The 18,691-nt window shown below is 39.0% G+C and overlaps 1 protein-coding gene across 1 annotated transcript; it reads left to right on the top strand.

Moving 5' to 3' along the window:
* Positions 1 to 9,122: 9,122 nt before the first annotated feature.
* On the top strand, positions 9,123 to 17,847 carry siae (sialic acid acetylesterase). The gene is made up of 10 exons (XM_056256468.1): positions 9,123 to 9,194; positions 12,618 to 12,779; positions 12,911 to 13,071; positions 13,155 to 13,293; positions 13,730 to 13,913; positions 14,578 to 14,714; positions 14,801 to 14,934; positions 15,209 to 15,363; positions 15,443 to 15,635; positions 17,265 to 17,847. The coding sequence occupies exons 1-10, from the start codon at positions 9,134 to 9,136 to the stop codon at positions 17,505 to 17,507; spliced, it is 1,569 nt and encodes a 522-aa protein (XP_056112443.1). The 5' UTR covers positions 9,123 to 9,133; the 3' UTR covers positions 17,508 to 17,847.
* Positions 17,848 to 18,691: the final 844 nt, after the last annotated feature.

Here is an 18,691-nt window from a genome sequence, read left to right as displayed (position 1 = left end):
GCCATTTTAGTACAGTGAACTCATTGTCATGTTCAAGAAACCAATTTGAAATGATTAGAGCTTTGTGACATGGTGGAAGTAGCCATCAGAGGATGGGTACATGGTGGCCATAAAGGGATGGACATGGTCAGAAACAATGCTCAGGTAGGCCGTGGCATTTAAACGATGCCCAATTGGCACTAAGGGGCCTAAAGTGTGCCAGGAAAACATCCCCCACACCATTACACCACCACCACCAGCCTGCACAGTGGTAACAAGGCATGATGGTTCCATGTTCTCATTCTGTTTACGCCAAATTCTGACTCTAACATCTGAATGTCTCAACAGAAATCGAGACTCATCAGACCAGGCAACATTTTTCCAGTCTTCAACTGTTCAATTTTGGTGAGCTCTTGCAAATTGTAGCCTCTTTTTCCTATTTGTAGTGGAGATGAGTGGTACCCGGTGGAGTCTTCTGCTGTTGTAGCCCATCCGCCTCAAGGTTGTGCGTGTTGTGGCTTCACAAATGCTTTGCTGCATACCTCGGTTGTAACGAGTGGTTATTTCAGTCACTGTTGCCCTTCTATCAGCTCGAACCAGTCTGGCCATTCTCCTCTGACCTCTGGCATCAACAAGGCATTTCCGCCCACAGAACTGCCGCTCACTGGATGTTTTTTCTTTTTCGGACCATTCTCTGTAAACCCTAGAGATGGTTGTGCGTGAAAATCCTAGTAGATTAGCAGTTTCTAAAATACTCAGACCAGCCCTTCTGGCACCAACAATCATGCCACGTTCAAAGTCACTCAAATCACCTTTCTTCCCCATACTGATGCTCGGTTTGAACTGCAGGAGATTGTCTTGACCATGTCTACATGCCTAAATGCACTGAGTTGCCGCCATGTGATTGGCTGCTTAGAAATTAAGTGTTAACGAGCAGTTGGACAGGTGTACCTAATAAAGTGGCCGGTGAGTGTATATGTCAAAAGATCAAGGTCAATTTGATTTCTAATGTCATGCAACTTTAACATGAAAACAAAAACCTGTGATTTGTTTCAGGCTAAAAGTCACATTCGGTCATGAAGCAAAATTTGATGTTACTTTTAGGAACACATCTCTGGGCTGTTTTCTTCCTACTAACTAAATATGAAATGCATCACAGCAGATGCAAAGTGCAAAGGCTGCGTTCAAAATGTATTTAATTAGCAATGCTTGTCCTCAGAGAAGACATGCAGTGAATCTCAGGTTAACATCTGCAATGGAGATAACAGTGACTAAGCGATGCATATAATTAAATTCCACCCAATTAATGAGATTTCTGCTGTGAACGAACACCGTGTCATTGTCAGTCCAATTTCGTGCTGGAGTCTAAAGAGTTTGATAACGTTTTTATTACAGAATATCTTTTGTTTGCAGATTCTGTTTTTACAGCATACATTTTTAATCTGCAGTTTTCTTTGCATTCATTGTAAGCAGAAGAAGATAAAAGGTTAGCAAACATGAAATTAACTCATTATGTTTTATATTACTGTCCGAGTCAAATGATTTCCACTTTCATCCTTGATCCACTTCCAGTTTTCTGAAGAATGTTCCTAACAGGATCTTGATATCAAACATTTAAACATGCAGAGCACAGCAGGATGTTATAGTAAGGTATTACAACACATAAATCATTTATTTTCTAATATTTAAAAGACTTGAAGCAGGAAAGAATATGCTTTTTTTTTTTTAAATGCATGAATTTTTTGCATCAGACAAATACTGACCGTCTCTGGACCAGCAGATTTATTAACTATGCTATCATGATGACAAAAGCCGTGTTCAATTTATGCTTGAAATTGGTCTGAAAATATATGATGCTGGTCTGTTATATGACTATTTGTCAAACTAATGTATATGTCTTCAGTCTCAAGATAGATGGAGCTGATGTTCAAGAAACTGGCCCTTTTCCTAGTGCGCCGTTCATGTGCATCTTAAAGCCATCTAATAGATCAGCGTGCTGGTGTTAAAATTCAGGCCTCATGCTCCCTCTCTGTCACATCTTGATTTATAACGCCGGAGGACTCAATTAAACGCTAATGGCCATTACGATTACTCACTTTGCATTTAAATTTTCTTCTCAAATCATTCTTTCTCCCACCATCAACTTGTTCACTTTCAAACCTAAATGGTAAAATACAACGGTAAAATGTTTGAGGAACCCTGGTCTGGCACCAAATGAAATACAAGTATCCCAATTTTTATTAAGATAAATATTTGAAATGTGATATGTAGCCTAATTATAAAACAAGAGAGGACTTTTGTTTTTACAATTTACAAGACCAAGTAAATGTTCCTCTCCCAAGCTAAAGCTAGTGTGCAAAATATCTCCATTAACTGAAGTCCTAAGCACAGCATTTTCGTTTAATATAAAAGCAACTGCCTTTGCAATGTGCTTCAACTTCCCCTAATGACCTAATTATTCAGTAATGATTCACTGACCATTTAAAACCCCTGTTTCTTCATCCCTTCCTGCTGGGTTTTAACTAGCTGATTGATCAACATATTTCTGCTCTCTCTCTCTCTCTCTCTCTCTCTCTCTCTCTCTCTCTCTCTCTCTCTCTCTCTCTCTCTCTCTCTCTCTCTCTCTCTCTCTCTCTCTCCTCTCTCTCTCTCTCTCTCTCTCTCCTCTCTCTCTCTCTCTCTCTCTCTCTCTCTCTCTCTCTCAGTCGTATGTAAAGCTTTTATCTTGAATACCATCCCATCAGCTGTAAGGATGTTGCAAAGTTAGGCAGTCAATTAGCCTCTGCCAGGATGTAATTAGACTGATGGGATGCCATGTTTACTGAAATGTAAGCAAAGATGATGAAGTGGGTCATTGGTGTCTGCATCTATTGACAGCGTGATTGGTGCTATTTAGTGTCGACGTGCACATTGCAACGCTGAAAATGTGATTTTATTGTTTTGTTTAAATTTAAATTGTAACTGGACATTTCATGTAATTTTACAATAAAATACTGTTAATTGTACAATTTAGAGGTAAAAAAACAAATCATTGTATTAGCTATTTAGTCAAAAGCTGTAAACTGACAGAATTCCACGTAACACTCCACATTTGAAGGTATTTTGTTTAAATAATCATGTTTCTTAGTTTTTGTAAGTAACTTAGTTTTAGTTATGCACATTTGGATTTTATGTTACATCTTCCGTTGTTGAATGAATGTGTATTGCTTTATTCAAGTGCATGTGTGTTACCGTTATGGTGTTTGTTTGAATGATCCTCTATATTAAATGATTTCCATTACACGAGAGTAGATGTTAAAACTTCATGCTGATTTGTACTCGGCTTTCGCCAAGATAAGAACTAAGACGTAGCTTTACAGTAAACTATGCTTCTCCATCCATTTACGCTTCTTTCCATACGGTGGCGTGACTTCCCTTCTGTCCGGCGTTAACGGCTGCAGTGTACTTGGCGCGTCAGCACACGCGACGGCTGCAACTACAGGACCAGCACGACAACCGTCTGGATTGAGCCGAGTAGGGGACATCTCTAGGGTCTTCAAGTGGGCACCTTCCGTCCTCAGTGTTTCGTCGAATCAAAGCTGATGAAACACTTAGTGAAACATTTCGAGGCTTCGTTTGGCCATAGTCTTCTTCTATTCCTTTCCGGCAGACTAGGCACTGTTAGTGCATTGCTGCCTCCCACTGGTGATAGAGACAGATTACATTAATGCTCCCCTAGTCTATATTTTCCAATATATGCCTGCTGTCTTCAGAAAATGAAATAATTCCAGTGCTCTCTCTGTTTGATTAGGACCATCTCCCATCAGAGATTTAACAGAGATTATATTAACTCCCAGAACGTTTAGTCCAATGAACAACAGTCTCCTTTCCTCAGCATATCTCGGGCAGAACATGATGACATGTTTGACAGATTCTTGAACTCCACAGACTTGACACTTGCCGTCCTTGTGTTTTCCCACCAGAAAAAGCCCACTTGCCAATCCACAATGACCCAGTCTTAATCTGGCCAATTTGATCTGATCCATCCGAGGAAGGGTAATTATATTCCCAGGGTTGACTAATGGTTTTACATCATATAACTTCCTCCCGCTAGCGTTTTTACTCCACTCATACTGCCATAGCTGTGACAGTCTTTCATTAATGATGCTATGGCACTCCAGTCTACCAAATGGCACCTCCACCTCCACATTTTCCTTAACTAAACTTGCCCTAGCAGCCTCATCAGCAGCCTCATTCCCCACAACCCCCACGTGTGCTGGAACCCACAAGAAACCCACACTACATCCCCGCCTCTCTAATCTATGAACCCTTATTAAAATCTCCCCGACTAAATCCAACCTAGCCCCTCTTCTCTCACCCCCTATCCCCATCAAGCCAGATAGTGAATCAGAGCAAATTATGGCTTTCTCCACCCCACCTTCTTCCACCCACCACAAAGCCGCTATGATTGCTACCAGTTCAGCTGTGAAGATTGACAGACCATCAGGCAATCTATAACTCTGTCTAACATTAAAATGAGGAACATAAAAACCAAAACCCACTTTCTTACTCTCAGGGTCTCTAGATCCATCTGTATAAATATCTATGTAGCTATTCCATACTTTCCTAAGATGTTCTTGTACATAATGATCAACATTTCCTACACTTCCTTCCTTTATTACATTTTTAATAGATATGTCTACATCAGCCTCAGGCAGTAACCAAGGAGGGATAGGTGGCCAGTAGACAGAAGGCACCATTTCCTTTTCATTAAGCTTAAGCTCCTCTGCGTATGTCTTAACAGAATATAGAACACTATACCTATTTAGTCTACTCTCACCCTTACTAAACTCCCAACACTCTGCTAACAAAGAAACTGAAGGAAGAGTTGATCCAAAGCTTTTAATTTTTACGAGATAATTCAATGCCAATTTTACACGTCTCAGCCTCAGCGGAACCTCCCCTGCCTCCACTAGCAGCGACAGAATCGGCGTTGTTCGGAATGCCCCAGTACATATCCTCAAAGCCCTAGCTTGAACCACGTCTACCTTATTAAGCGTGGACCTAGCTGCTGATCCGTATACAAGACACCCATAATCAAAAACTGATCTTATCATAGCTTTATAAATCATCATCATAAGATTCCTATCTGCACCCCAAGAGCACCCCGTCAAACACCTCAAAATATTAATAACCTTTACACATTTATTCACCATTCTACATACATGTTCTTCATACGTTAGCTTCTCATCTACCCAAACCCCAAGAAACTTGAAAACCCTAACTCTCTCAAGAGGTTCTCCATACAACTTAAGACCTAGACTATTTACATTCCTCTTCCTGCCAAAAACCATATACTTTGTTTTTGTCAATGATAGTCCCCATGATAAGCCCCACTTATCACTCCAATCCTGCACTTTATTCAAAGCGCACTGCATTTGTTTAAATAAATATCCTGTATTACGGCCTCTTTTCCATAATGCTCCATCATCAGCAAACAAAGATCGCTGAAATCCACTTCCTACTTCATCAAACATATTATTAACCATTATATTAAACAAGACTGGGCTGATTACACTACCCTGCGGAGTCCCATTTTCTACAAACATATAATCAGAAAAGCTCCCTCCTACTTTTACCTGAATACATCGTGCTCTCAGAAAGTCCTTAATCCAATTGATCATTCTGCCCCGAATCCCTGCATCATACAACTTAATGATTACTCCTTCCTTCCACAGCATATCATAGGCCTTCTCGATGTCAAAAAACACACCTAACACCACCTCTTTATTTACAAGGGCTTTCTTGATATCATCATCCAGCACTAAAACTGAATCCATAGTACCTCGACCCAGTCTAAAACCATTCTGATATGTAGAGAAAAATTCTTTCTTTTCCAATCTATATACCAACCTATCAGTAACCATCCTTTCCATAATCTTACAGATAACAGCTGTAAGAGCAATTGGTCTATATGAACCAGGGCTTTCCGCTTCCTTGCCGGGTTTTAAAATCGGCACAATTACTGCATGTTTCCATTCAGCTGGAATTAATCCTTCCTCCCACACTGTATTAATTAATGCCAATACCTCCTCCAATGCAAATTCATCCATCTGCTGAAAGATCTCATATCCTAATCCATCTCTCCCAGGAGTAGTGTGTCGCCCTCGTCTTATTGACTTTCTTAACTCATATAAAGAGAAAAACCTATTAATTACATCACTGTTGTCATTACTCTTGTTAAGTTTATGTCCTTCCAGCTTAAGCATTAACTCTCTCCTAATCAAACCTTCACTACCAACATTACTATCACTGTGCACTAGCTGGAAACTCCTAACCAACAGATCAGCCTTGTCCTCGTTACTCACCACTTCTCTACACCCTTCTACCAAAACACGAATGGCAAAACCTCTATTAATTCCCGCCATCCGATGAATCATATTCCAAACCTGTTTAATATTAGTCTCAGAGCCAAGAGTGCCACAGAACTTCTGCCAACTCTCTCTCTTCGCACACTTTATAACCTTCCTTGCCTCAGCTCTCCGTTGCTTATATTCAATAACAAGACTCTCAACAGGACATCTACGAAGCTGCCTATAAGCTCTATTTCTAATCCACACAGCCTCATCACAAGCCTGATTCCACCACGGCACTACTTTATTCTTTTTCCTCTCACCTTTCATTTTAATGGCTTTTTCTGCGACTTTCCTCACTACGCCACAAAGAGAATTACTCCACTCATCAGTGCTACCTTGACTATTTACATCTCCTAAACTTCCTACCAACTGCTCTCTGAATTTTTCCCAATCTGCTTTTTGAAAATTAAACCGTCTCTCCACTCTCTCCTTCTCCACCTGCAAAACTCTGCCAAATTCACTAAAAATAGGGAAATGGTCACTCCCTAAAGTGTTAAGACCCATAGGGTACCAACTCCCACACCTAGCAAGTTCTCCTGACGCAAAGGTTAAATCAATACATGAAAGACTCCCACTATTTACCTGAAACCTAGTCGGTCTTCCATCATTTAACAACACCAAATTATTTTTGTCTATAAAATCTTCTATTAAAACCCCATTTACATCTCTAATTCTACTACCCCAAAGAGGATTGTGAGCATTAAAATCTCCTGTCCACACTACTGGAAGTCTCACCTGATTCATTATATCATCCAATTTATCCATTTCCAACCGAAGACAAGGATTATAAAAATTCACCAATGTAAACCTACCTACTGTGCTCCATACTTCAATTGCTATACATTCCAGTCCTGATGTTATATTTACTTGTTTATATTGAACACCTATTTTAACAAATATTGCACAACCCCCTCCAGTCAAATTTCTGTCTTTACGTAAACAAATAAAACCTGGTATCACAAAATCTAAAGACGGTTTTAACCATGTCTCCTGAATACATATTAACTGTGGTTTATTTTTGCAACCATCCACAAACTTTTTTAATTCCTGTCCATTTGCTACCAAACTCCTGGCATTCCACTGCAGGATACAAAACATTACTAGACTAACTATCAATTTCATCACCATCATCATCATCTTCCATTTGACCTCCATTATTCTTTCCCCTTCTGTCTCTTGAAAACACATATCTATATAGGGCAGCTGGCTCAACCTCTACAACCCCAAGACTCCTCTCAGCAGCCTTCACCACACTTCTAACAACGTCTGAATTATTCTTAGTCTGCTTCATGTCACACATCACATCCACAATGAAAGCCAGGAATTTCATCTTACTCACCACCACTGATTCTTCTGTTACATAAGCTACCGGTGGAGGGTTTTCCGCTTCTCTCCTTCTTGAGTCAACCACCTTACTACATGTTACAACCTTTTTAACAGCCTCAGCATAAGATACCCCTTTGTTAATCTCCCTAAACTGCTGTACCCTCATAGCCTGCTTATATTGTTCACATTCACGATTTCCAGCTATGTGCCCTCCACCACATGTACCACACTTTACCACCTTCTCCTTACACTCAGAGAACTCATGCTCACCTCCACACTTTCCACATCTTCTATCTCCTCTACAAGCAGCCGCAATATGTCCATACCTCTGACACTTAAAGCACCTCAAAGGTGGCCTTCTATATGGATGCACTTTAAATGACAAACACCCTAGGAACACTCGTTCTGGCAGGGCTCTTTCCTGAAAAGATACCACCACAGTTAATGTTTCCCGCTTAGCTCCATCACGAAAAACTTTCATTCGTGTAGCATCATCAATCCTCGCCCCCTCTATACCCCTCACCAACTCAACCATGGAAATCTCCAGAGAAACCCCATAAATCACCCCTTTCAAGCCCATCTTGCTCCCTGGAATAAATCCTTCCACTCGCCTTTTCCCTATCGCATCCAGTGAAACAGCTTTGTTCATCTGAGCCACAGACCTGCAAAATACAAGCAGTTTCCCATCACCCAAAATTCTTGCACTCAGGATATCACCCAACTCTTCCTTCAATGCCCCAGCAAGCCTAATTGGGTTGAAAGAACTAAATCCAGCCTCTCCTTCCTTCAACTTAAAAATCACTTTATACTCTTCTGACTGGATACTGTTTCTTCTCATTACCTTTACCTGCTGATCTCTCCCTCCATCTGACTCTTGTGAATCACTAATTTTATTTCTCTTTTTCCTGTTTTTCTTCCTATTATTTTGTTACCCTTCTTCCCCACCTTCATCCTTGTCCTGCATTGCAGGAACAATATCTTAATTATTGTAGCTTAAACGAGCTGAAGTGCATGCAAACAAGATCGTTGTCGACTTTCGTCTCTATCAGCGATCCAGGAGACGAACTTTCACTTTCTATGTGTGAAGAGAGAGAGACGTAAACAGGTACGCGTGTTCCTCGGCGTCACTCCAGCGTTTGGCCATAGTCACGTGACATGGGTGTTTTGAATCACGCTTCGGAAACAGTGTTTCGAAACATCTGAGCTTCGGCATCTCGCAAAGCTTCGGAACGACTGTTTCGTGTCAGCCATAGGGACAGGCAGCCAGCGGTTAGTGAGGAGATGTTTGCTGTATGTGACAAAAAATGTTTTGGCCTAAAAAACGCGTGACATCGCTTAGAGCACCTTTAAGTTAAGGAAGTGAAGCTACCGGTTTGGCACCATCGTGTGAATGCTCAGCTTCTCGGCACTGCGGTCTTTGAATCACTTGGAAGATGTTCATTCCGCTGATTTTCTCATTAGTTTTTAGCGCATTTTTCAGTGTTTTCTCGGCAGGTAAGTCACAATACAGCTAATTACATATTGGTTGAATTGTTTCCGCGTGTCTTGCAATGCGCTTTTCAAATAGACATTTTTTGACATGCATTTGATATGTGCATATTCTGTCTGACGCTGTAGGCTACAAATGGTTTTATTGAACTCGAACGCAAACAGAAATTGCGTAAACTTGTGCAATTTTACATTATGTGAAATCCAGTCCAGCTGAAATGGCAATGCAGTACCACTGCATGTTTGTGAAAGAGTCTGGATCTTTTCACTGAACGAATGAATTAATAAATTACCAGTAAACCGGACGTTGTGTTCACGAATCGGTCGGAACGCGGTGTTCCCTAAACCTATGCTTGAGCTGATTCTAAACATTTAGTGTAAATCCTAAACGGAGTGTTCCAATAATTTGACTGGGGGGCGCAAAGTAACTTAGGCTACTTTAAAAACGAGAAAGCAGAAATACTAAAAATAAAACATCCTGGTTGTATACGGTTTAGCAAAAACGCGTGATAAACAGCAGTGGATTTTTTTAGGACGTGTTTGTTTACAACATGCAGGTGATATGTCACGCGGGCGGGGGTGGTGGAGGATCACGTAATGACGTATTAGCGTCATGACGTTTTGTTTTGTTTTGTTTTTGCCCAGCATGGCTTAGTTTAGTCTTCCTCCGCATTAAATGCTAGATAAAATGAATAAGTCTAGTAATACTCATAACACGAAGGTATACAAAATACAAGAATTAGCCTATTTTTAAAAAAAAAAAAAAAAAAGAATACATCTAAAAATGATTGAAATACAGCATGTAAATTTATCATTCATTATTTTTTATTCACTACAGATTTGTTTTCTGCTCACTGATCTCTAGATATAGATTAAATATATAGCCTATTATTTACACTATAGATCAGTGTTTCAGCAATATTTAAAGTTGACATGCCCCTTCCAAATCAGCAACCCGTGTGCACTGCAAAAAAAATGTCTAAAAATTCTTAAATCAAGATGCATTTACTAAATTTGTACAAAATGACTTAAGATATTATGTCCTATTTTCCAGGGGAATTAATCAAAATTATCTGCCAATGGTGTAAGAAAAATAATCTTAATTCAAACTAGGGATGCAACGATACCGCTTTTTCAAAACCGATCCGATCCGATACCAAAATTCTGAGTATTGGCCGATACCGATACCAATCCGATACCAGTGCAGTTTTTTTTATATCAAGTAAAATTTATATAACTCTGTGTTTAACACACAAAAGAGTGATTATTAGTTCAACACACAATCTACTTAATACAGATAACTTAATTTTAAAGAAAAACAACAAATCCAAAAAATATTTGATCATAATCTGTGACAAAAATGCTATTATAAACTAGATTAGTGGATAATTCAGCAGTAAAATTTAGTCTAGAAAAATCACGAGTGCACAATAATTGTATAAAATCTGAACATTTAGTGAAAAGAATTAGGGGAACAAATAAGAGACAATAAGTGTAACACTAAATCTGGTCAAACGTTACAAATGGATTGTTGTTTTTGTATTGTTGTAAAATACATTCATGAAAAACAAGATAACAAAAATCAAAAAGATAAATTATTATATATAGCCTATATAGGCTACTATAAAATTGAGACATGTTTTAAATGTATAGCACAGCTGTTTAATGAGGCAGCAACATATGATAGATAGGACAGAACAAGAAAGGCTATTAATAATCTTTCATTGCGCAAAAGTAGTATGATATGATTATGAAAGACTCCAATACAGTGCGGCACACATCGCTTATGCGCATCGCGAGCGCAGAATGATGTGCTTGAAGCAACACGGAGTCACAGCGCGTCGAGTCCGCATTTAAAAGTTCAAAGCACAAAGGAAATACATATTGATGCGTAGTGTACACAGTATCTATCTAATCTATGCAATCGTTTATTGAGCCTTTTCTTTTAACAGTTTTAAATTTCAGTTACTGTGCGCGTGAAGAACTATATAGTGCTCTGACTCTACTTTAGTGTTGCGATCTAACAGACGCCCGGTAGAAAGTAACATGATTTAGTTACAGCAATAAAGTCCAGCAATATAAAGTTGTTTTATGCGAAACCATAGACCTTTATCTACAGATCAAGTATAATAATAGTAACATTGAATCATCTTGGAGAGTTTCATCGTGTTGACTCTTGTACCCGAACGCGACGCGCTGTTTGATGCTGAATGGAGAATGACTGACAGCCGCAGCGGAGGGAAAAAGTTTACGTGGTCTTGAATTTAATGACTTAAATATTCATTTATATCTCACATTATACTATATAATGGCTTCAGAACACTTAGAAGATAGTGCACGAAAACTTTATGGTGCTTTATAATGTTTTTGTGCCTTTTGTGGGGCTTAACAATAACACAGAATAATATGCACAATATCGGATTTGGATCGGCCTCGTCTGACCGATACCCGATCCGGCAAAAATGGCAGTATCGGAGCCGATATCGATACTGAGTATCGGATCGATGCATCCCTAATTCAAACAGAAACAATATTATTTTTCTTACCCCATTGGTAGATAATTGAGCTTTTTTTTAAGCAAAAACTCACTTCATTTTTATTTATTTCCCAAGAAAACAAGACATACTATCTTATGTAATTTTACAACTTTAGTAAATGCATCTTGATTTAAGAAAAGTTTGAAATTTGACTGGAAACAAGAGAAAAATACTTAGTAAGAAAAGCATTTTGTGCAGTGTATCATCTAGAATTTCGAGTTTCCTATTTGCAAATACAAGTTTGCTCTGTCATTCATGTTCTCAGAACTCATAATTATGAAATTTCCAACTCCACTTGAAGGCCACATAAGCCTGCATGGCTACGTTATAAAGGTTTCTGCCCCGGGGTCATGGCACAAGAATACTATTAAAAACCTAATTTTGGAACAATTCTATTTAAAAATAAAAATACAATTAATGCAATTCAGCAAATGACAACCAATCATGTCATGGGCAGTTTAGAATTATGTGACTTATTTACAACATGCCTTCAAATCTTTGAAAATGTTTTTTAAAAAAAATCTTGCATTTCATAATGAAATTAGACACGCTCAGTGCAGACTCGTTTTCTGCTAATTATTTTTCATTAACTTTTATGTATGTAAAGGATTGTGGGTAATTGTGAGATGTAAATGCTAAACTTGATGCATCTTTCAAAATATGCCGAAACAAGGATGCAAAACAAAGACCATCTTCCAAGGATCCTTCAAACTGATACGGCCTTCGATGGTGTTTCATGACATGGCAGCCTTACTAGCCAGAAACACACAAATTCTTTTAAATAACTGTAACTGTTCGATGAACCGATTCATAGTTGGTCTTCCCCATCACTCCAATGCAATCTTATCTTACCATTATATAAAAGCTCATGATAATTTCTTTGTATTCCCAGCGGAAGTGTTACGATTCTCTTCTTATTATGGGAGTCACATGGTTCTGCAGAAAGCCCCAGCCAAAGCAGTTGTGTGGGGATTTGGACAGACAGGAGCCAAGGTTGTGGTGTCGTTGTCTGGACCACACAAAGTGTCTGCACACTCTGTTCCTGTTATCAATGGTAACTCTTGTCATTTCAAATCTGTATGACTGACTTTCTTCTGCGAATCACAAAAGGAGAGATCATAATGAATAATTTGGCTGGAAGAATTCAGAACAATGACAGTGCATTCTGGCTTCAATGTCTCACAGGTATTTGGCGCACAACTCTCAATCCTGTGGAGGCCGGTGGTCCCTACATATTGACTGCATCTCAGAGTACAACTAACAGCTCAATCACTCTTACAGATGTGCTCTTTGGAGACATCTGGTTATGTAGTGGTCAGAGTAACATGGCATTCACTGTTGATCAAGTGAGTAAATTTCTCTTAACTCTTAAAGTTGACATCTTTCAGATGTGTAGTTAACCCCAAAAATGTATCTTGTTCTTTAAAAGTTGATCAATGCAACAGAGGAGCTGGCCATGGCATCTAAGTTCCCTGACGTGAGGATCTTCCAGGCTGCCTTGGAGAAGAGCGACGAGGAACTAATTGATCTCGCAGGAGTGGAGATTCCTTGGTCCCGACCAACAGCAGGCATGGAAAACCGAATACGTTCTTACAAATCTAAAAGCTAAAATGGGATATTTGTTGAATTCCTGTTTTATCTCAGAGGGATAGTTCACTTCAAAATGAAAATGCTGTCATCATTTACTCACCCTCGAGTTGTTGGACCCATTGATTTCCATAGTATTTTTTTTTTCCTACTATGGAAGTCAATGGGTCCAGTTAACTGTTTGGTTACTGACATTCTTCAAAATATCTTCCTTTGTGTTCAGCAGAAGAAAGACATTCATACAGGTTTGAAACAACTCGAGGGTGAGTAAATGATGACAGAATATTAATTTTGAAGTGAATGATGTCCAACCGGTTTTTTGTTTTCTAGATGAAAATGAAAAATTGTTAGCAAAAGGTATGCATGACACTGTACATGTCCCTGAAGAGAAATGTCTTTTTGTGTTCCTCATTCAAGAATTACTTGGTGGAAAGGAATTCAGCCATTTCTCTGCAGTTTGCTGGCTCTTTGGTCGCTATCTCTATGAGACACGGAAATATCCCATCGGACTAGTAGAGACGTGTTGGGGAGGCACACCTGTGGAAGCCTGGTCAACACCAAGGTCGCTTCACAAGTGTGGATTGAAGAGCTCAATGACCAGGTATAACACTAAAACACCCTGTTTCTGAAAGGAAAACCTTCGATAGTTTGGTATAAGTAGGGTTTTTTTTAGGGGGAAAGAAATGTAATACTTTTTTTCCACAAGGATTCATTAAATTTATCAAAAGTGACAGTAAAGATTTATAATGTTGATAATAATGTTACAAAAAAATATATATTTCAAATAGAACTTTCTATTCTTTAAAGACTCCTTTTCATAGAAAAAAATATATATTTTAACAAAACTTGCAGAAAAAACAGGAAATTAAATAAAAAAAGAACCTTTCACACCATCATGACTGTGTGTCTAGGTCAGTAAGTATATACAAATATCAGAATATTTTACCTGTGTATGACAAGGTGGGTTTAGTTCAGGTTTAAACTCCCCAAAAAACTTTAAGTATCATATCAAATGTTAAATTAACTTTTCTTGTACATGAAATCACCAAGCATTACATTTCCAAGAACTTGGCACATTTTTTAAACTACATTTTTTAAAAGATTGTTCTTTTCTTTATCATGAACACTCTTGTATAGTACGTTATTGACCTACATAAGTAAATGTGGTTGGCTGAATGAATAGTTTGTAAAATACAGTACAGTTAACATACATTTAATACAAATACATTTGACATTCTCAACTTCTGAACCTGAATTCACTACAGTGATCCTTATAGCCCTCCGTCTGTGCGAAGTTACTTCTTGGGGAACATCTCTGCTAAATGGACGAGTTCAGTGCTGTGGAATGCCATGATCCATCCGTTACTCAACATGACCATAACAGGAGCCATATGGTACCAAGGTAGTACTTCTCACTCAGGTGATGAATTATAGCCCTTTATAACATGTGCAAAGACTTGCTATCTTTACCTTTGCTCTTTGTCTCAGGTGAGGCTAATGCAAACTACAACAGGGATAAATACAACTGCTCTTTCCCTGCCATGATTGACGACTGGAGGATGGCTTTCCATGAAGGCTCAGATGGCCAAACTGCACTAGACTTCCCATTTGGATTCGTACAGGTACTCTTAAATAGAGAGGCACTGCAGAGCCAATGGGAGGAGCTTGATGTCCAGCTCCCCCTCGCTGGATGTAATGGGGTGAGCTAGAAAGTCCAACACACTAAACATACTTAACTCCACCCATTACATCAAGAGAGTGCGATCTCCCTGTCATTTGGCTCTGCAGTGAGCACCACTTTCTTAAATAGTCAGTAATGGAAGGAAATATCTTGAGAGCTATATGTCATCAATACTTATTACATGAAATTAAATTGAACTTCCATTTCATTTCTAGCTAAGCACATATCGCAAAAACGATCAGCTTGATGGGTTCAGAGAAATACGCTGGCATCAGACAGCAGACTATGGCTTTGCCCCTAATGAGCGCATGAAGAACACCTTTATGGCTGTTGCTATCGATGTACCTGATAAAAAGTCCCCTTGGGGAAGGTGAGGAGGAGCAGAAACTATTCCAATAGTTTAATGGAAGTGCTGGACTCTAACATGCCTGTTTTTGGGGGTTCAATAGTATCCACCCAGAGGATAAACAGGACGTGGCGTACAGACTTGTGCTTGGGGCAAGAGCTGTCGCCTATGGGGAGAAGAACGTGTCTTTCCAAGGACCTTTCCCTACTCACGCCATCCTCTACAAGTCTTTCATTAGCATCGTGTTTAATCAGGCTGTTAATGCCATTCATGATGATGATGATGATTTTTTTGAGGTAATTCAAGTACATGTTCAATTAGAAAACTGTGATTTAAAAAAATATGAATTCAAACAAGGGCTGATTTTAAAGGTTGGGTAGGCAATGTTTTTATTTTGTTATACTGGTTAAAACTCTCTTCACATCCTGATAGCAATCAATAATAGAAGTGGTCTAAATATTAAAACAAATACATAGTATACACTCACCTAAAGGATTTTTAGGAACACCATACTAATACTGTGTTTGACCCCCTTTCGCCTTCAGAACTGCTTTAATTGTACGTGGCATTGATTCAACAAGGTGCTGAAAGCATTTTTTAGAAATGTTGGCCCATATTGATAGGATAGCATCTTGCAGTTGATGGAGATTTGTGGGATGCACATCCAGGGCACGAAGCTCCCGTTCCACCACATCCAAAAGATGCTCTATTGGGTTGAGATCTGGTGACTGGGGGCCATTTTAGTACAGTGAACTCATTGTCATGTTCAAGAAACCAATTTGAAATGATTCGAGCTTTGTGACATGGTGCATTATCCTGCTGGAAGTAGCCATCAGAGGATGGGTACATGGTGGCCATAAAGGGATGGACATGGTCAGAAACAATACTCAGGTAGGCCGCGGGATTTAAACGATGCCCAATTGGCACTAAGGGGCCTAAAGTGTGCCAAGAAAACATCCCCCACACCATTACACCACCACCACCAGCCTGCACAGTGGTAACAAGGCATGATGGAGCCATGTTCTCATTCTGTTTACGCCAAATTCTGACTCTACCATCTGAATGTCTCAACAGAAATCGAGACTCATCAGACCAGGCAACATTTTTCCAGGCTTCAACTGTCCAATTTTGGTGAGCTCTTGCAAGTGGTAGCCTCTTTTTCCTATTTGTAGTGGAGATGAGTGGTACCCGGTGGGGTCTTCTGCTGTTGTAGCCCATCTGCCTCAAGGTTGTGTGTGTTGTGGCTTCACAAATGCTTTGCTGCATACCTCGGTTGTAACGAGTGGTTATTTCAGTCAAAGTTGCTCTTCTATCAGCTTGAATCAGTCGGCCCATTCTCCTCTGACCTCTAGCATCAACAAGGCATTTTCGCCCACAGGACTGCCGCATACTGGATGTTTTTCCCTTTTCACACCATTCTTTGTAAACCCTAGAAATGGTTGTGCGTGAAAATCCTAGTAACTGAGCAGATTGTGAAATACTCAGACCGGCCCGTCTGGCACCAACAACCATGCCATGCTCAAAATTGCTTAAATCACCTTTCTTTCCCATTCTGACATTCAGTTTGGAGTTCAGGAGATTGTCTTGACCAGGACCACACCCCTAAATGCATTGAAGCAACTGCCATGTGATTGGTTGATTAGATAATTGCATTAATGAGAAATTGAACAGGTGTTCCTAATAATCCTTTAGGTGAGTGTATCTTCTGTGGAAGTCTTGAGGCCAAAAAAAATGTCATTCAATCACTGTATTCGGTCCGAATGCAATTATAGGCTGTCCTACCTGCCTGTCAACCTAAGTATTTGCATACCTTGCTCGCGCTATTGCTATTGCTAGCCTCTCCAAAATTGCCTACCCTTCTTTTAAGATGAGAATGTTACTGTTGATCTTACCTTGACTGTGTATGCTTTTTTTTTCTACTGTAGATCTGCTGTTCTGAGGATAAAATGTGTGGATCAAACAACAATTGGTTGCCTGTTCCCATAATAAAACATGGCTTAAATTATGTCTATGTATCTAAACCACCGTGTACAGCTGCTTCAATTACTGCGGTGCGTTATCTCTGGACAGACTGGCCCTGTCAATTTAAAGCTTGCCCCATCTACAGCACTTATGGGCACTTACCTGCACCACCATTCATCCTGGCCATAACAGAACCAGTATACTGAACCATCATGTTTTTAAAATGTCTCTTCATATCATGTAGCAGTGATTAAATATATATATATATATAAATGAGTAAAATGTATGCAAGAGAGAGATTTGGATGCACTTCTACAAATCTTTTTGAGTGACATAAGCTGGAAATGTCTGTGATTTGAACTTGACTGGAGAGCCATTTTACACAATTCAGTCAGTTTGCACTTTGGATGTGTCCTTTTTTAAAAGGTCACCCTTTTTTGTGTGGTATAATATCAAATACCACTGTGTCTAATGTTTATGTTTCATAAATTGTTTGATGTTTATTTTTGTCCTCTAACAATTAAAGTTTGTTCAGTGGAGAATTCATTATGATATTTTTATATACATGATTGATTAATAAAAATAAATCAATGTAAAGTGGAGCGTTATCCGGCACTAATCAGAAAGTATGATTTGCCTTTCACTGAGATGCAAAACAGAGAAAGAGGTAAGACTTTATTTCAATGGTTCACTTTTAGACATTCTACTAACTATATAAGTAACTTTGCAACTTCATGTCAACTAACTCTCATTGGAGTATAGACAGGTTAGGGTTAAGTGTTAGGATTTGGGTTAGTAGAATAAGTTGACATGTAGTTACAAATCAATAGTCAGTAGAATGTCTGTTGAGAGACCATCAAAAGTTTTTGCAGATATGGAGTCTACTAACCCTCTAATGTAGTTGCAAACTTACTTATAGTTAGATAAACAGACAAACATGAATTTAAGACTTGAGAGGTTAAAACAAAGGCACTTTCTCCTTCACTGATGAGTGTCTCGAATTGATCGAATATTAATATATGTACCTGTAAACCTCAAAACTTCACAGCATTTATTCTCATTTTTCATTTTAATGAATGTCCCGAACAAATGTTTATTTATTCTTGAATATGTGTACTCCATAGTCTATTCACAAGGCTTTAACAAAGCTCTTGAATGGGGGCTCCCTGGCTCTCCTGTAGGGCTCAGTGAATGTGAAGACTCATTCAATACATTCTCACAATCTCACTATATTCAATTTAGACTACAAACTCTCATTCACAATAATGTTAATTGAGAAATACATTTATATGAACAATACACTGAAGTTTAACCCAATAATGTTTTTTGCAGTTGTATTTATTTTAACTGCACTGTTCAACAAAGTATTTCAACATTTTTGGGTGGAAAC

Source organism: Rhinichthys klamathensis, unplaced genomic scaffold (assembly GCF_029890125.1).
Source record: "Rhinichthys klamathensis goyatoka isolate OS25496 unplaced genomic scaffold, OSU_Roscu_1.1 h1tg000005l_1, whole genome shotgun sequence".
NCBI lineage: Eukaryota > Metazoa > Chordata > Actinopteri > Cypriniformes > Leuciscidae > Rhinichthys > Rhinichthys klamathensis.
Note: the sequence above shows the minus strand (reverse complement) of the source record. Positions and strands in the feature narration are given on the sequence as shown.

Coding starts and splice junctions, on each gene's coding strand:
- siae (XM_056256468.1), top strand. CDS start 9,134: ATGTTCATTCCGCTGATTTTCTCATTAGTTTTTAGCGCATTTTTCAGT. Junction 13,294..13,729: donor TTGGTCCCGACCAACAGCAG/GCATGGAAAACC, acceptor TCCTCATTCAAG/AATTACTTGGTGGAAAGGAA. Junction 14,935..15,208: donor TCCCATTTGGATTCGTACAG/GTACTCTTAAAT, acceptor TTTCATTTCTAG/CTAAGCACATATCGCAAAAA.